This window comes from Monodelphis domestica, chromosome 2 (genome assembly GCF_027887165.1).
Source record: "Monodelphis domestica isolate mMonDom1 chromosome 2, mMonDom1.pri, whole genome shotgun sequence".
In the NCBI taxonomy this organism is placed as follows: domain Eukaryota; kingdom Metazoa; phylum Chordata; class Mammalia; order Didelphimorphia; family Didelphidae; genus Monodelphis; species Monodelphis domestica.
The window spans coordinates 387,437,858-387,461,797 of NC_077228.1; the positions used below are offsets into that span (position 1 = coordinate 387,437,858).

Genomic DNA, 23,940 nt, shown 5'->3' on the forward strand with positions numbered 1-23,940 from the left:
GATTCCTAATCTCTCTAGGTAGCCTTTTAAAAAAAATCACAGGGAATGGGATTGATACTGAAAGACTATAGATGGGCAGAGGTCCAAGTTATCATGAAATAGGAGTCCTCAAATCATCATCCTTACTTTCAGAGCTGAGAGTTTAATGAGTGTAAAAAGAGCTTCAAGTACACAAATGTACTCAGGGATAGTAAATGTTAAGTTAGAGGAAGGAAGCAAATAAAACAAAATAGGGAAAACCCTGAGATCTGGTGCAAAATAACTTCTAAAAAAATTGAAATGTCATCAGTTTTGCCTCTTTCTACAGGAAACTTTCACCTTAATTGATAAACAAGAAATGATTAATCAGGAAAGTATTACCATAGACTTTCCAGTCATTCAGAGGGACCTGGAAATTCAGTACTTCTATATTTGAAAAAAAATTTAAAAAGATGATACCAGTCTATTTGAGACCATAATTTAGTATCATAGATGAGATCTAAAGGTTTTTGAGGACCTATTGCTGGAAATAACTCCCCAGACTTACATGATTCTAAATTCAAAAGCTCAGAGTCACCTCACCCCAAAAGCTTTCCTTGAATGAGTTCTCCTTATTCTCATCATTTCTTTATTCTTATTTGTATGGCATTCATTTTTAACAGAATTAAGATAGGGAATCTACACCAACAACTAAACAATGGAAATATATATGTGGAGAATTTAAGGAAGCCCCCCCCCCCAACAGTGTTAGTCAGAATTCTTGTGGAAAATGTGTGGGAAGACATGGAGTCCCATAGAGTAAGTAGGTAGGAATGGATTTCAGTCTGCACAACTGGATAGAATATCATAGATAAAATGACAGATTCATTGAATTATGGGAATGCTGCGTTTGCAAATAGAATCTAATCAATAATAATTAAGTCCACAGGGCATAGATTTTTGTCAGAAAGGAAGCATTTCTAATAGAGCTGAATAATTAATCTAGTTTGGCTCTGAAGGAACTCTGTTTTGGGATGACACAGCAATTTTTTATGCTTCCTGTATGCGATTGTGTTGACGACGATTGACCACTGAGTCTAGAAGAGCCATCCAAAGAGTGAGTAATAAAAGAGTTGAGGAGAAACAGTTCCTACTCTCTTTTCCCTTTATTTCTTATCCTTGAACTTCCATCAAAATAGGGGAAAGAATTCCTCTTCCATCTTTGTCTCCTTTTCCCCTCAGTGGAGGCAACTAGGTGACATAGCAAACAGAAGCATGGGGTCCAAGTGGAATCAGGAAGACCCAAATTCAAATCCTACCTTAGGCACTATTATATTGTATTACTCTGGACAAGTCACTTAACCTTCATTTTATTAGTTTCCTAATGAAAATGAAAATAACAGCACCTGCCTCCTAGAGTTGTTATGAGGATCAAATGAGATATTTCTAAAGTGTTTAGAACAGTGCTTGGAACATAGTGGGTATTTGTTTGTTTCCTTTTTACAAGAACATAGTTGCAAGAGCAAATGACCAAAAGATAGTAGCAGTGCAATAGAGAAAAAGTCCAACAAATGACATTAGCAATTCCCAGCTTAGTGGAGAAGGCAGCTTATATTTCAGTGTATTAAATGACATTTCCAGACAAACAGATTGGATCATTAGTAGCAGCACTATAGGCAAAAGGGATCTTCAAGTTGGGATACATCTCTAGGAGTTTAAGTTACCCTGGCTACATGTATTCTTTATGCCTGCTCCCTCTCCTATATGTGTTCCTAACGAATGATTTTCCAATTGATGGGATGAGAATCTGTGGGATAGACTAGTCCTCTGTGTAAGGGAAAGGAGTGATTGGAAAAGGTGGAGGATCTTTCTGGTTTTTCGCCTTGCTATTCTGTTTAATTGAATGATATTTTCTATGAATAGCTGTGTCTTGGTTTATTGGACTAGTTTGATAAAGAAAACCACTGGTCAGGGCTGGTAGTTGTGGCTTTGAAAAGATGTTGACCCAAAGCATATCTTGACCTTTAGGAAGCATTCAGGGCCACAAAACTGAGGGGGCCTAATTAGATGTCATTTAAACTTTCTACACAATTCTGATTGAGTACTCTCAACTAAAATTTTTTAAGGCAAAAAGGGTTAAATGAATTTTCCCAGGGTAAATTTGCCCTAAACAGGTAGGAGATTGTCTGATGCCAGATTTGAGTCTGGGTTCTCCTGACTCCAGGTCTCTCTTTTCATTGTACCACCTACCTACCTCTCAACTAATTCTACACTGGCAGCACCACACTTCTTGAAAACTACTTGAAAAAAATGTGTGTATATTGACTTTTCCCCTTATGGTTCTATTTATATTAAAATTTCCTTAGATTTTTGTATCCTTATGTAACTTGTTAAGATATATCCTTTTTTAATGAACTATGATACTTATAATTTTTAGATCACAACCACAAGTTACAATTTTGTTTGCATTTCTGGCTTTATTTTTTCTTCCCTATTTTGCTGAATGCATTGAATTCCTTGGAGAAGAAAAATTATGAGTTTTGTAGGGAAGGTTGATTCTAATGCCATAATTATTAAGAATAGTTTTTTAAATTGTTGCTATTTTGTCTGAAAACAGGAATTAAGTTGTTTATCTGGATAGAGAAATGTGAAAAGAGACTGAATACTAGAAGTTACTGGGCAAGGGGGTTAGGTAGGTAGCACAGTGGATAGAATGTCAGGCGTAGAGTTGGGATGACCTTGGTTCAAAGGCGATCCCAGATACTTTCTAAGCTGTATGAACCAGAGAAAGTCACTTATCCTTGATTACCTCACTCTTGCTTGCTTTTCTGTCTTAGAATTGATACTAAGACACAAAATAAGGATTTAAAATTTTTACTTGGGATAAAAAGAAACAAACACAGGTTTGCTTGACTTGTTCAGCAAGAAGTTTAATAAAATTGATCTTGCATGACACTGTGGGGAGAGATTAATAAATAAGGCCACCATACTTCCTCAATTTTTATTTGTGACTCCCTGGAAGGAAAAAAAAAAGATATGAAACTTAATTCATAATTACTTCTCACCATTTAAAATCATAACCTTTCCTGTAGAGATATTTTCTCTAAGTAGGTAACATGTTTTATAAAAATTTTTTAAAAATCTATTCAAGGTGTATCTTATAGACAAAGGAGTTAGTTTCTAGTTTAGAAGGAAATACTTCTGCCATTGCTAAAGTACCTTGATTTGAAGGGGGTGGGAAACAAATACAAAAAGCAGAATTTAAAAGGGAATTGAACTGTCCAGACAAGGGCAGGTAAGAGTCCAAAACACTGGACCAGGGATCAGGAGACCTGGGGTCTAGCCATGCCTCATCTATTAACTTGCTTTAAAATTCAGCAACTTATCCTCTGTAAGGGTACTTTCTCACAAAAATGAAATGGAACAATGGAGACAGTTATTTATTAAGATTTGAGGTTCTCTATATGGCATTTGAAATACTTCAAGGACACATTAAATTTTTCAACATTTGCTTGACTTATATTTTCACTCTGAAAATCCTTTGTTCTTTCCCCTTCAAGTCAGCTGATTAACAGATTTTGAAGGAAACATACTGTTTATATTTCATTTTTTTACCTTCATTACATTATTGCTGATATTGAGGATGTATAGTAATTTAAAAGCAAAAAACTTTAACCCTAAGGTTGAAATCGATTTTGGATCTATCCTACCAAAACGTTTATTATATTGCTGAAAAGTCTCTTCCCTCTATCTGCTCCCCCCAGTTTTAGTTACCTCAGGATAGGAAAAGATTGAATAACCTCCCTCTCTTAGACTAGAATTAGCAATGAATATCGGTTTCCATTGAAAAATAGCAAAGGTATATATATGAAGATTTTTTGCAATCCCCACCTCACCTCTTCATCAGTCTTTTCCCCTTTCTGCTGGAATTCAGGTCTTTGGGTTACTGTCTTAACAGCATTTCCTACATCCGTATTAGGCAGCTCTTTGGAATTCTCATTGTTGTGTACTTTATCTTGGAGAACTTCTTTGGGAATATCTATTTGTATCTTCTCGGGCATTATCTTCAGAGCCTCTTTCGCTTCCCTCCAAATTTGTTCATGGTTTTGTTGAATCTTGACTAAGACGTCTGCAGCAGCTGCAGCAGCAGCCATTACCATCTTGATCGTCTTTACCTTCTCTGCCCTGAGATGCTTCTGCTCACTTTCTGCCCCATTCTCTATCCCCACCTCCTCGCTGCTGATTCCCAAGCTGTTTCTCTGCTTTTGATCATTGGTCAGCAGGACCGCCGAGTTGGAGTGAAATAGGACCCGGCTGAACAGTTTAGAAGATAATGGCATAGAGATCACTCCGTAACAGAAAGTAATAAGAGCGCTGAACAGCAGCAGTCTGACGAATTTCTCTGTCAGTTTGAAAGATCCCTGGTTGGCTACTTTCCTGCTGCCAATAATGATAGTGTCACGATTTGGTTGGCTAGTGGGTGAGGCCCTAAAGATCCTCTCATGCCCTACGACACGCATGGCTCTGTGAGCCTCAGAGGATGCTGAATGATGATTCTTATTTCCAGGTTCCGCCAACTATATAGTGAGCACTGCCACTTTAGGTTCGAGTTGCACGTGTCCAAATATCAAAATGCTGATAAACCTTCCAGCTTGGCCGTAGTTCTATGGTTTCGAACCTGTCTGGGGTGAAATGATGAAACAGCTTCTCCCTCGGTCTCCTTCCAGTCAAACACCTTTATCCACCCACACAGGTATATCCTGCCGCTGCCAGGAGAGAAAGAAAAGAATTATTATTTAAAAAAATAAAATTTCCAGTGTGTCTCTTCTTCACAATGTTCCCTACCGCTAGGCTAAGTTCCTATGAGAATTTGACTCCCTGTATAGAAGAGATTAGAGGTCAAAGGATCTAAATTTGAAGATAGATTCTGCCACTGAAAAATATAGCAATGGCTATACTCACACTTTTTTCCTTCTACGTACTTTTGTGAGACCTTATTCTCAGCATTAAATAATATCAAAACCAATAAAAGAAATAGATTGACAGATGAAGTTAGTAGTGCTTGCTTGGGTTTGAAGTGTACAAAATATTAACCTTCAATTGAAGATTTAGCCAATGAAATTCAGCAACAAAAAAGTCACTAATAGGCAGGTTAAAAATTCCCCCTCCCCCTCACTTATCTTAGTTCACAGCCCTCCATACAAGTTAAATAATATCAAGACCAACAAAAGAAACTGGCTGACAGATGAACAAAGAAATCACTAAGCAGGTAAGTTAAACAATTAATTTTTGGTTTATTAAATACATTTATATATTATAATTATACTTTTTTGTTATTTAAACTATAAATATCACAAAATTATGGTTTTTTTCTCAAAGTGACACACCACCCAAGTTATGCTTGGTTTTTTGGCGAACTTTGACACACCAATCTCAAAAGGTTGCCCATCACTGATATAAATCCTATATTTTTGGCAACCATGAAGTCTGGAATTCAGAACCTTTACTCCTTTTTAAGTGACTAGATAAAACCATGTTTCTCTCCTGCCAAGGCTTTTCCCTTGGGGAACTCTCTTTGGAGCTCTTTGGTGGTGGGGAGCCTTCTACAGCCCGTCCACATGGTGGGACTAAGCTCTTGGCCAAGAGGGATTAGCTGCTTCTCACGCCAACCTGCCTGCACCCATCTCCTTGAGCCAGAGCCCTCTGTGGAAGCCAAGCTACTGCTGCTGCTGCCTGCCTACCTTACTGCTGCCCATTTAGCCTGGGTGGGCCCTGCCTAGCCTGCAACCTTCACTTGTCCACAACCAGAAATCCTGCTGTGAGGCTGGGCCTGTCTTTTCAACACACAAGCTGGGAGCTCTTAAGAATTTGATGAAGTATAAACCCCTCTTTCCCTTGTATTGCTTACACCTGAGTGCTCGCTCGTTGAGGCTTGGAAGCATGGGTGCTTCTTTCAGGCAACAATCAGTCTCTTAAAGGCTTTTACCTAAAAAGAAATTTCTACCTGCCCATGTGAGTCTTAACCCTTTTGCCAGTTTTTTGCCAGACCAGTTTAACTAAGCAGCTCTGAGAAGTTTTTTTAATTTTACCTCCATCGTGCCCCCAATAGAAAGCTTTTGTTTACCCTCAATAATAGCCTCTGTCTAAAGCATTTCAGCCACCTTCCATTTTTTTATCTAGCTAAGGAGGCATGTCTAAGAAGGGCACTAAAAACCATGCTAGCAATGAAAGAATGGCTTTTTCTAACTCTAGATAAGCCTATCCTGCCAGAGACTTTTACTGAGTTCCAACTGTTTAATACTTCAATATGGTGTTATTTAGCACTGTTCTTGGCAGGGCTCATGTTCGTGGTAGGGCTCATGTTCATGGCATATTTTCTCCTCAAGAGAAATCAACACAAAGTTACTTTGATTAAACTACAGACTCAATTACACAAACTTGAGGAACACTTGAGTAATTTTAAAATTCAAAAAGAAGATTCCTCTCCATTTAAACCTGCCCATTCATGCCTCAAACTGATTTATTCCTATCTCGTATTGTGCATATTTTGGAAGCCCATGGCCCAACCTCCTCCCTCCTTGCTCCTCCTCCCCTTTCTCAACCTCTCCATCTGTCTCTCCTTTCCGTCACCCAGACCCCACTGCTTCCTCTCCCAACTTCCACCCCGGCTAGATCTCCCTTGGCCCTGCCTCTTCTTCTCCTGTCCCAACCCCTTTCCCTCTACCCACCCTACCCCCCTGTCCTAACCTCTCCCCCTTCTCCCAAGTCCCACCCCCATTCTTCCTGCCCTGCCTATCCCTAGACCCTCCCTCTTAGCCCATCTCCTCCTCCTCCTCCCCCACCTGTTTCACAGCGACCCAGACATCCAGCCAAGGGACAGGAATCACAAATAATTCAGTTAAAGGGCTATTCCCCTTAAAATAAGTACCCACTTTCAATAAAGCTAGAGAGGTGGTGCCCTTAAGACACTATACACCCTTCACCCCCCCTCCCCAATATTGAGAGATTTGAGCAAAATACTCCTACTTGCAAAGATGAACCTATAACAGTAATAAAAAAGACTGAAAATATCTGTAAAATGTATGATATGGCATGGAAGGACATGGAAATTTTACTGCAAGATTTTTTGATAGAAAGAGAGAAAAATACAATTATCTCTCTTACTCATGAGGCCCAAAGAAGGATAGCAGTTCATTGGCTCCAAGAGAACCCCAAATGGAATTTAAATACAGAGGAAGTTACTTAAAACTATGCCAGACTAGAGATGCATTACTTACAACAATGAGAGCTTGCTCTGATAGACCTGGGATATGGGCAAAATTCTAGGATATTAGACAGAAACAAGAGAAAAATTTCCCCCAGTTTATGGATAGATTTATTGAGCTGGGAGGCAGATATTTAGACTTAAACTTGTTCAGAGAAAGGGATGTTAGACAAATATGTAGGCAATTCATTAAAAATTGTTGAAAAGTGGTTAAGAGACTATTTTAGGACTACCTGCCCAAATTGAGGAATCGAGGAGGGTAGCAGTCTATGTGTTTAAGGTCCATGAACAGAAAGATGAGGGAAAAGGTATCTTAGTAGAGGAATTTAAGGCGATAAATGAAACTTTTAAAAGAGGAAAATAAGGGACTAAAAGAAAATCAGAGAGTGGCCATAGCCCCTTTGCCCGAATCCACAAATCAATTTTAATGTGTTACTTCTGTGGGAAAGGGGGTCACGTAATGATGGTCTATAAGAAGTGGAATCACGTAATTAGAAATAGTAACAACTTAAGGGATAATAATAATTACAGAAATAATAATCTAACTGAGGCAAATGATAATATACAACAAAATACCCAAAAACAATATATCCAAAATGGGGCTCATCCACACTATCCTCAGGGTGAAAATCCCCCTCAGCATGGGGGACCTCGAAAAATACCCAAGCATCTTTATGAAGAGGCGACAGGAGGATACGGGCCCTGGAATCAAAGAATAAAACTCTTGATTTCCCAGACCCTGATGCTTTAATGCCAGTTATCCATATTCATTCACCACCCTACAGTGATGAACCTCATTTAACCCTAAAAGTTGGAAACTCATATTATGATTGTCTCTTAGACACTGGAGCATCCAGATCAGTATTGATGAGTAAACCTGATTCTGAATGCAGTTCTATTAGCTCACTAAATGTAGTGGGGGTATCAGGGCCACCTCTAAAGGTACCAAAGCTATGAACATTATATAATAGAACATTCTTTTCTCCTAATGTCCAATTCCTCTATTAACCTGCTAGGAAGGGGTCTTTTATGCCAGCTTAGAGCCACAATAACTTGCTCTCCAAAGGGTTGTATGTTACTAGAATTGCCTAAGGAATCCTTAACTTTACTCTCTGTACTTCATTCAGTCAGTCAGGAAATGAAGGACCCTCCCACATTTGAAATCCCAGCTGATAAACCTGAGTCTCTTTGGGCCACATCTTCTTCCAGTGTTGGCCTATGTAATTCAGCTATTCCTGTTCAGATTAGGATGGAAGCTGGGCCACCTCTTTCTATTCCTCAGTATCATCTATCATAAAAGGAAATTGAGGGAATTACCCCAGTAACAGATTCGTTAATTGAGCAAGGTATAATAATTCCATGCAAATTTGAATATAATACCCTCATCCTACCTGTAAAAAAGTCAAAATTAGGCCCCGATGGAAAAGTTGTCTATTGATTCATATAGGATTTAAGGGCTGTAAATAATCATGTCATTAAGAGACTTCTTGTGTTCCCAGCCCAAACACAATTATCTCCTCTATTCCAAGCATAGCAAAATATTTTATGGTGATAGACTTCTATTCAGCTTTCTTCTTCTTCTTAAAAAAAAAAACACCTTACCTTCCATCTTGGAATCAATACTGAGTATTGGTTCAAAGACAGAAGAGTGGTAAGGACTAGGAAATGGGGGTCAAGTGACTTTCCCAGGGTCACACATCAGCTTTCTTCTCAATTCCTGTTCATGAGAATTCAAGGCAGATATTTTCCTTCACCTGGAAAGGTTCAAAATGGATCTGGTATCATTTGTCCCAAGGATACATGAAAAATTATACTCTTTTCTCACAGATTTTAAGCCAAGATTTGGAAACTATTAAGTTTGAGGAAAGCTGATAAATTTTATGAATGATTTACTCTTGGCCTCACCAAATGCCACAGCATGCCAAGAAGGCAGCAAAAAATCTATTTTTACAGCTACATAAAAGAGGCCACAAGATCTCTAAGTTCAGTGGTGTCTAACCTAGAGTGGAATATTTAGGGTTCATTTTAACTGTTGGTGCCTGTTCCATTTCCCCTAAGCACATTGAAGATATTCAAAAATTGAGCACACCCTCCACTAAAGAGCAGCTGAGGGCAATTCTTGGAACAACAGGGATTTGTAGGCAGTGGATCCCTTGCCATGGGGAAATCACCAAGTCCCTTATTGCTCTAACAAAAAATTCAGTCCCTGAACCCCTTAAATTAGAGGCAGAATACCTGTCAGCTTTTTCTAAATTAAAACAGGCTGTCCTGTCTGCTCCTTCTCTAGGCATCCCAGATTACAACAAGCTATTCACTTTGTATGTACATGAACAGAGAGGAATAGCTTTAGGTGTTTTAACTCGATCTTTGGGACCTGCCCAGAGCCCAGTGGCTTATTATTCAGCCCAGCTGGACCCAGTATCCTCCAGAGCATCACCATGTCTTAGAGGCATAGAAGCCACAGCTTTGTTGGTAACTAAATTGGTTGATTTAATCTTGTGATAACCATTAACCATAATGTGCCCACAAGAAGTCGAAGCATTATTGCTAAGACATAGAACATAGGCATTTTTTTTATCATATTTGCAAGGTACAAGGTAACTTTGTTAGGCAATGAGAATATTACCTTAAAATGCTGTACAGTTCCAAATCCTACAACTTTGCTTCCTGATTTATTAGTCTCAGGAGAACCATTGCACAGTTGTGAATATTTAGTGTCCATGGTTGAAAAGCCTTAAAATAATCTCCTGGACACTCCTTTAAATAATCCATATTTGGTCTTATTCACTGATAGTTCCTCTTTCATGAGGGATGGTATATGCTACAAAAGTGCTGCTGTAGTCACAGAATTTGACACTCTGTGGTCAGCTTCACTGCCCTCAAATATAAGTGCTCAAGGTGCAGAACTGATATATCTGAAGCATGCCTGTATAATTTCCAAAGGTAAAAAGGCAACAATTTACACAGATTCTAGATATGCCTTTGGAATATGTCATACAGTGGGTATTCTTTGGCTTCAAAGGGGATCTTTAACATCAGCTGCAAAATGTATAGTTAATGAAGAAATTATTAATGAAGTTCTTTCTGCCCTTCATCTCCTGGAAGCCCTAGGTGTAGTTCATTGCTCTGCCCATACAGGTAACACTGAGTGTGTCTCTAGGGGGAATGACTGGGCAGATATTGCTGCAAAGCAAGCAGCCTTAGAAGGGCCTGAGTTAATTTTAACATTAACAACCACTGATGATTTAAATGTATCCCTTTCTTATGATGAAAAGGAAGTGGAAAAATGGAAGCAAAAATTTAAGGCTAAACAAATAAATGGAGTATGGGTGTCATCTGAAAGAAAACCCCTGCTCCCTAGAAGTTTTTTTTCACCAAATTTGCCAATCGATACATAAAAATGGTCACTTTGGTACAGAGATCATTGTTGACTCTGTTAAAAGAGTATGGATAGCCCCTGGCAAAACTACCATAGCCTCTAAAGTATGTACAGCCTGTCCTACTTGCCAAATGTTTAATCAGCACTCCTTTTGTGGCAAAGCTTTTGGTGGGTGTCCTCTGGCTTATACACCTTTTTAGCACCCTCAGATTGATTTTATCACTATGCCAAAAGCTGGACAGTATAAATTTTGTCTAGTCATAATGGATCAACTGGCCAGGTGGCCAGAAGCCTTTCCTACTGTCCAAACCACAGCGATTTTTGTTGCCAAGGTGCTCTTAAAAGAAATTATTCCTTGCTTTGGCATGCCTGTACATATTGATTTGAACAGGGGAAGTCATTTTGCTGATTCAGCTTTATCTCAGATGTATTCTTTTTTATTTATCCAAAAACTATTTTGTTTTCATTTAAATTAAGTTATTTAGTCAAATTATAACATTATTCCTTGGTTACAAGAATCATATTATTTCCCTCTCTCCCCTACCCCCACCCTTCCCATAGCTGACATGCAATTTCACTGGGTATTACATGTGTCCTTGATCAAAACCTATTTCCATGTTATTGGTGTTTGCATTAGGATGTTCATTTATAGTCTACATCCCTAACCATATCCCCTCAACCCATGTATTCAAGCAGTTGTTTTTTTTTTCTGTGTTTGAATTCCCAGAGTTTTTCCTCTGAATGTAGATAGTGTTTTTTCTCATAGATCCCTCCAAGTTGTTCAGGATCACTGCATTGCCACTAATGGAGAAGTCCAGTACATTTGATTGTACCACAGTGTATCAATCTCTGTGTACAATGTTCTTGTGGTTCTTCTCCTCTCACTCTACATCAATTCCTGGAGGTTGTTCCCAGTTCCCATGGAATTCCTTCACTTTATTATTCCTTTGAGCACAATAGTATTCAATCACCAACATATACCACAATTTGTTCAGCCATTCCCCAATTGAAGGGCATCTCCTCATTTTCCAATTTTTGGCCACCACAAAGAGCGCAGCTATGAATATTCTTGTACAAGTCTTTTTCCTTATTAACTCTTTGGGGTACAAACCCAGTAGTGCTATGGCTGGATCAAAGGGCAATACAGTGTTAAATAATAGAGGTGATAATGGGCATCCTTGTTTCATTCCTGATCTTATTGGGAAGGCTTCTAGTTTATCCCCATTGCAGATGATGTTTGCTGAATATTTTATATACTGTTTATTATTTTTAGGAAAGGCCATTCTATTCCTATGCTTTCTAGTGTCTTCAACAGGAATGAGTGTTGTATTTTGCTAAAGGCTTTTTCTGCATCTATTGAGATAATAATCTGATTTTTGTCAGTTTGCTTGTTAATATGGTCAATTATGTGGATGGCCTCCCTAATATTGAACCATCCCTGCATCCCTGGTATAAATCCTACCTGATCATAATGAATGACCCTCGTGATCACTTGCTGGAGTCTTTGCTAGTATTCTATTCAAGATTTTTGCATCTATATTAATTAAGGAGATTGGTCTATAGTTTTCTTTCTCTGTTTTTGACCTGCCTGACTGTGGAATCAGTACCATATTTGTGTCATAAAAGGAATTTGGTAGAACTCCTTCTTTGCTTATTCTGTCAAATAGTTTGTATAATATTGGGATGAGTTGTTCTTTGAATGTTTGTTAGAATTTATTTGTGAATCTATCTGGACGTGGGGATTTTTTTCCTTAGGGAGTTCTTTGATGGCTTGTTCAATTTCTTTTTCTGATATGGGGTTGTTTGTTAGCCTAGGCAATTTATATTTTTGTAAATATTCATCCATATCACCTAGATTGGCATATATACTGCCATATATTTGGGCAAAATAGTTTTTAATGATTGCCTTAATTTCCTCTTCATTAGAAGTGAGGTCTCCCTCTTCATCTTGGATACTGTCAATTTGGTTTTCTTCTTTCCTTTTTTGAATTATATTGATCAATACTTTGTCAATTTTATTTGTTTTTTTCAAAGTACCAGCTTCTAGTTTTATTTATTAAATCAATAGTTCTTTGACTTTCAATTTTATTAATTTCTCCTTTGATTTTTAGGATCTCTAATTTAGTCTTCATCTGAGGATTTTTAATTTGTTCACTTTCAATTTTTTTAATTTGCATGCCCAATTCATTGACCTCTGCCCTCTCTAGTTTGTTAATATATGAACTAAAAGATATAAATTTCCCCCCAAGTACTGTTTTGGCTGCATCCCATAGATTTTGAAACAATGTCTCATCATTGTCATTTTCTTCAAGGAAATTATTAATTGTTTCTAAGATTTGTTCTTTAACTGATTTTGGAGAATCATATTATTTAATTTCCAATTAATTTTTTATTTGCCTTTCCATATACCCTTACTAATTATTATTTTCATTGCATTGTGATCTGAGAAGGTTGCATTTATTATTTCTGCTGTTTTGCACTTGTTTGCAATGTTTTTATGCCCTAGTACATGGTCAATTTTTGTGAATGTACCATGTGCTCCTGAAAAGAAGGTGTATTCCTTTTTGTCCCTATTTATTTTCCTCCATCTATCTACTAACTCTAATTTTTCTAAGATTTCATTCACTTCTCTTATATTTTTCTCATTTATTTTTTGGTCTGATTTATCTAGTTTGGATAGAGGAAGGCTCAGGTCTCCCACTAGTATAGTTTTTCTATCTATTGCATCCTTGAGTTTCTCCTTTAGAAATCTGGATGCTATGCCATTTGTTGCATACATGTTGAGTACTGATATTTCCTCATTGTCTATACTGCCTTTTATCAGGATGTAATTACCTTCCTTATCTCTTTTGACTAGATCTATTTTTACTTTGGCTTTGTCAGATATCATGATTGCAACTCCTGCCTTCTTTTTATCAGTTGATGCCCAATAGATTTGGATCCATCCTCTTACTTTTACCCTATTCGTGTCTACCTTCCTCATATGTGTTTCTTGTAAACAGCATATGGTAGGATTTTGGTTTCTAATTCACTCTGGTATTCTCTTGCGTTTTATGAGTAAGTTCAATCCATTCACATTCAGAGTTATGATTACCAGCTGTGTATTTCCCAGCATTTTGATTTCTACTTCTGGTCCTGCTTTTTCTTCTTTCACTATTTCCTTCTATGCCAATGTTTTGTTTTTAATCAGTCCCCCTAATTCCCACCCTTATTTTGCTTCCCTTTCTACCCCCTCCCTTCTTATTCCCTTCTTATTTTCTTTACTGTCTTTTTATACTACCCCCCCACCCTCTCCCTCCCTTTTACTGCTTCCCTCCCCACCAGTCTGTTTGTTACCCTTCTACTTCTCTATAGGGTGCAAATCAATTCTCTGCCCCAATGTATTTGATTGTTCTTCCCTCTTTGAGTCAATTTCAATGCATGTAAGAGTTGAGTATTTTCTATCTCCAACCTCTTTACCCTTCCAGAGAATTGATGTTCTCCCCCCTCCCACCATAAGCTTCTTTGTGACATATAAACTTAACCCCTTTTGTTTCTTTTCTCATTTCTTTTAGTATTAACCTCTTTTAAAGCTCTAGTTGTGTGTGTATATATATATATATACATATATATATATATATACATACATATGTATCTATGCATACAGATAGCTATATACATATTTATGTCTTGGCATCTCATCCTATACAGTTTGTCACTGTTCCTTCTAAGTGTAATTCTTCTAGCTGCCCAGGTGATAATAACATTTTTTTAAGAGTTACCAATGGTCCTTTCTCTACCTTTGACCACCGTGGAACTGGTTTTGCGCTTGTTCCATGGTGGCGGGACCGATCATGAAGAAGCATTTTCTCAAGGTGGCTGCTAAGAAGCTGACGGAAACCTGCCTGGGCCAGGCCTGGTATCTCCTTTGGATGTACAGTTCTTCGCTTGGTGAAAATACAGTTACAGAAGGCCAGTGTCCATATTGTTACCAGTTTCTGGTGCTGAATAAATACAGAGTTCTCCTTAAGCCAAAGCCAAAACTAACACCAAAAGTAAAGAAAGTTCTTAATCGAGAATCGAAAAATTGTAGACTCAATTTTAAAGAAGCAAAGATTCTTAAAAAGTACAATGACTCCAGAAACATTCTGTTGGTTACCTGTAAAGCATGCAACAAAACAGTGAGATATGATGGTAAAAGCAGAAGCTTCTTGGAAGAAATGAAAAATAGTCTTAGCACTCCCAAGATTAAGCCTGGCATGAAGACACCAGACATAAAATCTTCAGGATCTACAAAGAAAAAGAAAAAATCCTTCAGTAGTAATAAATCCAGTTCCAAAGACAATAGTCCAGCATTAATTTTCAGAACACCTACATCAGGACAGTCAACACCCAGTTCCTCATCAAAGAGTCTCAATAAAATGAAGCATCATTTGTCTCAGCTGAAAATGTTATTCAATAGTGAAGAAAGCCAAAAAACTCCATCAAAGGATTTCCGAAATTTCTTGTCCTCACTCTGAGCAATGAATTTGGTGATGAACATTAATAGTTGTTGATTTTGGATCAGTTGCTGAAAGAGGAAAGACTGATTTTTCCTGACCGTTTTAGGTTTTCTGGATATCTGTAGCAAACAATTATCTTTGACATCCTTTTCAGTACTTATTAACTGATGCCCCTGGACTGCCTGGCACATAGTAGGAACTTAAATATTTGGCCAGTTGTGCTAGGCCACCCTGGGATGGATAACACCATGGAAATGATACAGAAATCTTTTCCAGCTTACCATATGGTTTTTACAAGGTGCAGATTAGATAATCTACGGGATCACATTCTAACATTAATGTTTTACATACTTAACATGTGGCAAGATGGTGGTGTTTATTAAAATTATTTTTTAAAGGTGATATAAAATCAGTTTAATCATTTACATACTTTTTTTTCTGAAGAAAATTAGTATCTACTACCAAAATGTTTACTGAGTCTTAAGCAATTCTTCTAAGGATTAGATTCATCTTTACTCATTCATTTTACTACATCATTGGTTTGTACTGAAAACCTTTTTTTATTTTTAAAATTTTTAATGAATTAAAAATATTGGATTAAAGGAGGACATATAAATTATTCTTAGTTGCTCAGAGTAGTTTCTATTAGCTACATGTATGTATAAGCCCATTTGTATTCAATAGTTTCATTAAGCTATATTTGCAAATTTCCCACCCATCTTTCACTGAACAAGGAGCAACAAAACAAACCAAAAAATGTTTTTTAATGAAAATCTTGACATTTATTTTGTCTTACTATAGTAGTAGTAGTAGTCCCTTGGTAACCAAGGATGACGATTCTCTTTGTGCATTTTCATCTATGATAGATGAGTGTGCACAAAGACACTTGTGCGTGAAGGAGATTTAAGTGGAAAAGTCGATGCACAGAGACAGTCCCACTCTCAGAATATAATCTAACAAGTCTTGACACTTTAACCATCATTTTGTGAAGGAAAAAAAGCCACTAAAAATCTCTAATACAAGTGTAGTTTAAAAAGACAGAATCACTGATCTCACATCTTCTCCCCTTGATCACAACTGAGTGATAAGACTTGTCTGTAGACTTCAGAAAAATAGTATTCACAGGTCTTCAAGAGAGTTCTGCAAAAACAGAATCCTACTGAACAAATGGGGGGAAGTCTGAGATACATATAATATATGGTTCAGGTCTGAGTCTAATCTTATTCATCACATCAAAAAATAATTGTAGAATAGCAAAGACTGGAACTTGGAAGGGAAAGAGAAAAGGAGAAATATGTTATCTCTTATCTCTTCTTTTTAAGGATAGAAATACCATCTGCACATTCTCCTTTAGAGAGAGATGTAAATACATACAACTTGTAGTCACATCTGTCTCTCCAATCCTAGTTTATTCTTGGAAAAATGTTTCACCTAAGAAGATACTTTGTTTCAGGGGAAACAATTTAAAAATTACTTCATAACATAATATAGTAGCTTCAGTTTGTTTTTTTTTTTCAGTAAAATTTTATCCTAAGTTAAAATGGTACTGAAGCTTTTTTCAGATTATTTAAATGATTAAACTGCTTTGGACTAAAAAAAAAAAAAAGAGTTACCAATGACCTCTTTTCTTAAAGTGATACATATCATTTTAACTTATTGGGTCTCTTTAAAAAAGTTTTTTGTTTTCTTTTTTCTTTTTTCCCTCTTTCTTAATTACCTTTTGATGATTCTCTTGAGTTCTATGCTTAGGCATCAACTTTTCTGTTCAGGTCTGGTCTTTTCTTTACAAATGCTTGGAATTCTTCTATTTTGTTAAATGACCATACTTTCCCCTGCAAGAATATAGTCAGTTTTGCTGGGTAGTTGATTCTTGGTTGTAGACCTAGTTCCCTTGCTTTCCGGAATATCATATTCCATGCCTTTTGGTCTTTCAGAGTAGATGCAGCCAGATCCTGTGATATCCTCACTGTGGTTCCATGGTACCTGAATGACTTCTTCTTAGCAGCTTGCAATATTTTTTCCTTGGTCTGATAGTTCTTGAGTTTGGCTATAACATTCCTGAGTGTTGTCAGTTGGGGATTAAGTACAGGAGGTGATCTGTGGTTTCCTTCAATCTCCACTTTTCCCTCTTGTTCTAGAATATCAGGGCAGTTTTCTTGGATAATTTCCTGTAGTATGATGTCCAGGCTTTTTGTTTTGTCATGGTCTTCTGGTAGACCAATGATTCTTAAATTGTCTCTTCTTGAATGATTTTCTAAATCTTCTGTTTTGTGAATGAGGTGCTTCATATTTTCCTCCATTTTTTTATTCTTTTGATTTTCTTTTCTCCTGCTGCCTTGTGATGTTGCTTGCTTCTAGTTTTATTGGGGATTTTAAAGACTGGATTTCTTCTCTGGCTTTTTGACCATCCTTCTTATGGTCTGATTTTCTTTGGAAATTTTTCATCTTCTCTGCCTCATCTTTTATTTTCTTTGCCTCATCTTTCATCTCCTTTGCCTCATTTTCAAGCTGATTAATTTTGGCTTTCAAGACACTGTTTTCTGTTTCCAGATGACTTCTTTTGCTTTTTAGATCCCCAGTTTTCTTTAACCTCTCTTAATTGTGTTTTGAATTGTATTTTGAGTTCTTCCAAAGCCTGTATCCAATTCACTGGGGTTTCTGGTTTTTTGCTTGGTGTTCCCTCATCCTTCTCTGTTCTGTTTGCTTTTTGTTCACTGCCTGTATAGAATCTGTTGATTGTAATTTCTTTTTTCTTTTTCTGTTGTTTGTTCATGTTTACCCCTTCTTTACTCCCTGCAGTTTCCTGTGCTTTTGTTCCTCTCATTTTTTTGTTGTTGTGGTTTTGGGCTTTTCTGTCAGCCTAATTTACCCTTGGAGCTTTGTCAGCAAATCTCTTAGTGTAGTCTGTGGGGGAGGGGTATTAGAGCTTAAGCTTCCCTGCCCTCTGGCAGGGAAGGGTTTGATGGGATTCTGTAAGGCTTTGATGGGATTAAGTCCAGCTGGGTTGAGCTGGATGTGCCCTGAATCCAAACCCTCTGGAAGTGTGTGTGTGTGGGGGAATATATGGAGTGTCTGTGCTCCTGCAACTAGGATGTCCACTCTACACTTCTTCTCTAACTGCTTTCCCACCACCTGTGTTTGATGCTCTGAGCCTGGCACAGCTTTGCCCACAAGGTACAACCTCCAAACCAGCACCCTTACCCATCCAGAAGTTCTAGATGCTGCTGGAGGGTTAGCGCTCTAGGTGGGGGAGGGGAGGGTCCAGGGATCTTCCTTCTTCCTTCCCCACTAACCTGAGTGTTCCTAAATTCTGGCTTTTGTGGGTGTACCTTTTAAGTTGACTCCAGCAGGAGGGTTCCTTGGCTCTGTCTTGTTGTTAGGTTTGCTTTCCGTCCCCTAGGAGCATTTAGTTTGTAATTGGTAAGGAAGGATTTTCAGAGGTCTGAACTTTTGCTGCCTCTATGCCACCATCTTGACTCTGTCTCCTCTCAGATATATTCTTGTTAGGGGATAACTCCCAAATTCCACGTACCATATCATTCCCAGAGCTCAGGTCAAATTGGGAGAATGAATAAAGACCTCAAAACTATGATTGGCAAATTGTGCACAGAGACTCATTTAAAATGATCTAAACTTCTCTCTCTGGCCCTACTTTATCTTAGAAATGGACTCTGGGGAGATCTATATAACTCTTCAATTCCTTGAGTGCTCAGTAAGGCTCACAGAGAAATTTTGAGAACCTGCGTTTGATAGAATCAAGTTCCTGGGTGGAAAACTGTTTGTGGATCTTTGAATGAACCACCCCAACTGAGTATGAAATTTTTGCAATGTCCCTGAGTGGTAGTATTTTCACAGCATCACTGTTGACTTTCTTGCTATTTTCCTGAGCTCCTTTCTTGTTCTTCCCATTTGCTTTCTTATCTTTCTCCATATTATCTTTGTCCATAATTCCTATATCTTTCTGCCCAATTCCATCCTTGCCTGATATAGTCTGTGTTTTTGCAGAAACTCCTCACACATTTTCTTGACTAACTGTTCCAGATTTGTGTCTACTACCAAGATTTGAGCTGCCTTTCTTGGTGTCATAAATTTGATAATGGTATTAAGGTATGAGAAAGTCTGTATGGCAGCCATTGTAAACACATATAGTTGGGTAAGGATTTGCCATAGCACAGTATCTGTTGTAAAAGGTATGGCTGTTATAAAAGCCATTGGATTTGATATAAGGCCTATGGTATCCATAATGACAGAAGTTACTGCACTATACATTAAAGTATATATCCAGTAACATGCAATAGTTGATAGCACAAGCAGTTCACAGATTATCTGTAGCATCATTTTCTGTTTCTTTTTCTACTATTTTATTTCACAGTTTTGGGAAAGGGTAAGACCTTTTCCGGGGTGCCAAGTTGTAATGGAGGCTGTTTTACTATGATATTTATGATAAGAGTAGTTCTGGAACAGTCACAGTAGGAAATAAGGTTAGAAGGAGAACTGGGATTTTCACTCCTCCCCCCTCAACCACTTTCTGTGCCTTTTAGTTGATTTCAACAGCTCTTCAGAGAAGGTAAGTTACCAGAAGCTTCTAATAAATTATTTTCACAATATAATACTATCAAAAGGGGTTTTATTTAAAGGAAAGAAGTTAGGGAGATGGGATAGGGCAGAGGGAATATAAGGTTTCCCTAATATATTATAAAATCCAATATAAGTAAATATGGTTGATTTGTTCTTGAGGGGAAATTGTTAATAACTAGAAAAGGATCTTTAGAGGTATGCCCTAAACTTTTCTAAGGTTAAATTATTGGTCAGTATTCAGAGCAGTCATTTGCTGGCTCCTCTCTCCCAATTCAAGAGAGCAGAAGTGAAGTTTCATATGTTGACTTCCTTAACTGTTTCTCTGACCAAATTCTTCTCTGGAATCTTCCCTTCTCTCCTTGATGGATAGTTCTCCAAGCTTCCATTCCTTGCATCTGCTTGCAAGTATCTCTGTTGTATCTGATGTATCTGATGTATCTCACAGGACATCTATATATCCCACCATTTGAGATGCTTTTTGGATATCCCCTATGTAGGTTAAGCCTTTCTCTCCTACATATACATCATTACTAGGGGAAGACACTTCTATTGCCTCATATATACAGGATTTACAAATCAAATTGTGAGAACTCCATGAATCTGGAGCTGCTGTACAAGCAGGTCCTATAGACTTCTCACGCCATGACCTACACCCAGAAGACAAGGTGTATAGAAAGAACTTCCAGAGCACTGAGACGACTCAGACTGCCTGGGAAGGTCCTTTTCAAATTCTCTTAATCACTCCAAAAGCCATTAAAATTGGAGAAAAGGACTCTTGGATTCATTGCTCTCATGTAAAAAGAGCACCTTCTAGTGACACTGAGTGATTGTATCCTGTCATGCTTATTTTATTTGCTGATTATTTGTTTTAAAATTTAATTTGTTTTAAGTTCACATATTGATCTAATCTAATATATTCTGTTACACTATATCACTTTAAGTTACTGTATTTTAACTATTAGCAATATGTTCTTTTGTTTTTATTTGTACCATCCTACTATCTTTATTTGTACTGTCCTATACCTGGACTGGAGATAATACCATTGTAAAAGCCCATAGTAAAGTTGGACAAACCTTTTCTGTTGCAAAAAATAGAAGTCCTTATGGATATTGGGGTTGTCACCATATCCACCAAGGTCACATTGCCTATACAACATTTTGTTCTTTCCCCCCCTCCTTTCTTAATTGTCACATAGATGGTAAATGTACTCCATCAAACTAGTTACAACCTTTATCAGTAACCTTTTCAGAATTTATGTGCTTTTGTGATTTTGGGGATTTTCATACTTCTTAACTGTGCATTAGATACTATACTACTGTTTTACAAAGCTGTTACTTAGTAAAAATCATTTGCACTCACACTGTGGATCATGGCCAAGTTAAGAAGGAAATGGATCTCATTTTTGGGTAAGAAACCTTTGTATTCTGCCTCTCCTTGGGCAAACATGATGTGTCACTGATTGTGAACAATATATTTTTAATTTTAAAAATTATTATTATTCTTTTTCACTGTATATGCAATAGAATACTTGAATTTCCTTTTTTCTCTCATATTTTACACTTGAAGTACATGTTATCAATATTTATTTCTTTTGATTTTTCACTAATATAAATTTACAATATCCTTTGGCCCTAATATTACTACATACCCCAAAACTTTGGACTATGGAAACCTGCCATTGATTGTTAAATATTATGGAACTTTGATTAATGATTGTGTCTGATTCCAGAAGAAGGGATCACAAAAGAGCCATTATACAGTGCCAAGAAGCACAAGGTCAAGAAGACCAACCAATCCCAATAGGTTTGTTGAGAATCTGTGCCAAGACAGAGGACTTGTTTTGGGGTTCGAGCTTGCAGATGTTTTACATACATCAGATACAGGACCTCCCTGTGCCAGATCCAGACAAAGTTTCCCAATCTAGCTACAATATTGGCTCCCCTATCCCTAGAGCAAAGGTCAAATCAGACCAGGGAATGATATTTCCCATTTGCTTCTAAATCCAGTCCTTTTTCTGTCTTTTATAAGTGTGGCAATTTTCTGTAGTTCTTGCTGCTGGTTGGGTAAGTGTATACTGCTGTGATGGTTCTACAAGCTTGTGGGACATAAATCACTTTATTTGACCTTGATTCCAGGACCTGTTATGGGCTTATTTTTGCCTACTCAGAATTTTTATATACTATTTAATTTTGATTTTTTCTTGTTTGTTTTATGCTTTTGATTTCTTATCAATAATTGAATCACATTCCTCATAATTTAGCCATGCATTCCTGGGTGATCTGTGTGTTTGTCAATACCCACCTTGAGGGGGATTGTATAATTAATTTAAATTCTAGTTTTATAAAATTTTTTCTTGTTTGAGAATAATTTTAGGATAAGAAACTTGCTACTTCCCAGACTACAGAGAGTGATCTGTTTGGAGAAGGTGCCATGGAGATGCCTACAGAAACTCACTGCACCAAAAGATCCAGAATAAACTTTGGGATATAGTGAAATTGAACTGTGAGGGGGTTGGATGCATTTATTTTGAATGTAACCTCTTATGCCAAAGGGGACTGCCCCCAATTGTTTTTTTTTTGTTTTTTTTTGTCAATGCACCTAGCAATCATTGATTTGGTTCTCTTTCTCTTTTATTTCCCTTTTATCCACAAATTATTGTAATTTCCCCTTACCAAATGCAATATTGCATATTTTTTTAAATTGAAAAGTGTTAGAGGTATAAGCTGGTTATGTTTAAATGATCCACTAGGGAGACTAATCTCCCAAAGAATCATAGGGGGGAATTGTGTAATTAATTTCTGTATCCTAAAATTACAATCCCAGTACCCCCACTCTCCTCCTGTCATTATTTACTGACATAGGCAGGATATAAATTCTTTGTATTTCCACCTCTCTCTCTCTTCTTCCTGTAATGGCACCAGCAACTGGTTGTCTTTTTAAACAGGCAAGAGATTCTAGTCACATGGTTCCATTTTGTTAGATAATTACCCTTTTATTCCTTTACTTCTAGTGATTATTAATAAACTTTATAAAATATAATACTTAGAGTATTGGATATTAACATAAATCCTTCAATCTTCATATCAAGCTGATATCTCTTTTTATACAAATACCACCATAGTGACTTATGTTCTGAGTTCAATATTCCAGTCAGCTTACTACATTTCTCTCTTGGGTACTAGAGATAGTCCTGAGGAGTTAAGAGTATTTCTTCACTAATATTATTGGTTTGAGCTCTTACCAGTTGCATTCTTCTTACTATAGATTCCAAATTCTAGCACCATAGTGCTAATTTAACCAATTCTTATCAAATACCTTTGTGTTGAGGGAATTGCATCCCCTTCCCCTCCTAGGTAACCTATCCAGTTCATCCACATTTTTCATATGCCAGTGTTGTGTCTGTGAACATCAATAAAAGAGAGTGGGTGGAGCCCAGGTAGGGCTTTGGCATGGAACTTTGGCTGGAGGAGGTGAAGGTTAGAGAGGGAGATTTTCTAGGAGGATGGCCGCACATGGTCAAAGTTAGAGTAAGGAAAAGACTTTAAACTATGCTTATCTACCTTTTCTATCTCAAGTGACTATTAATAAACTTTATGGAAAATAATAACTTATAGATATATTAATTTTAAATATAACACCTTTTACAAAGAGATATTTAGTTTAAAATATTAGCAAGAAGAAAAAAATATAAAGATTTCTCCTCAATACTTTGGAGGACATATTCTACCCTATATGATCTCAGTCTCTGTGTTGAGTGGGCTGAGATTTTGTACAGTTTCTACATAGCATTGCTCCTACCAAGTACACCTTCAAAAGCAGCATCACTGCTAGATGAATTATTATCTAAGTGTTACTGGGATAAATCCAGGAGTTAACTTCTTTATTCTTAGAACATTAATGCTGAGCTATGAGAAGATCAAATTAATATTATTTGGAGTTTTTACTATATTTTAAAATGTAATTGATTTTATATATTTGCACATAGATGCTACAAGTCTACTTGAGACCAAAATTTAGGATCATATATGAGATCTAAATGGAGTCTGCATCTGCCTAACATCCCCTTTTTATGCCCTTGATTTGAGCTCAGGAATTTGGCTTTCCTTATGAGCCCAGCTTAAAGTTATAATTAATGTAGAGAAAAAACTTATCTACCATACTTTCAACTCCCAGGAAAATATAAAGATATCTGATGTTATCTTTAATTTCTGAAGCTAGCTTTAAGAGATACAATTGTCTCTAAATTGTTCTTGAACCATTAAGAAAGCCATTAACTCCT

The 23,940-nt window shown here is 37.1% G+C and overlaps 2 protein-coding genes across 2 annotated transcripts; one reads left to right on the forward strand and one right to left on the reverse strand.

Annotated features, from left to right (window-relative positions):
- Window positions 1-2,862: 2,862 nt before the first annotated feature.
- LOC130457430 (mannosyl-oligosaccharide 1,2-alpha-mannosidase IA-like) lies at window positions 2,863-4,721 on the reverse strand. The gene is made up of 2 exons (XM_056818685.1): window positions 3,855-4,721; window positions 2,863-2,973 (listed from the first exon to the last, which is right to left on the reverse strand). Exons 1-2 carry the CDS (start codon window positions 4,476-4,478, stop codon window positions 2,953-2,955), a joined length of 645 nt encoding a protein of 214 aa, XP_056674663.1. The 5' UTR covers window positions 4,479-4,721; the 3' UTR covers window positions 2,863-2,952.
- A 9,713-nt stretch (window positions 4,722-14,434) lies between these two features.
- LOC130456951 (UPF0711 protein C18orf21 homolog) lies at window positions 14,435-15,100 on the forward strand. The gene has a single exon (XM_056814741.1). It carries the CDS (start codon window positions 14,435-14,437, stop codon window positions 15,098-15,100), a length of 666 nt encoding a protein of 221 aa, XP_056670719.1.
- The last annotated feature ends 8,840 nt before the right edge of the window (window positions 15,101-23,940 follow it).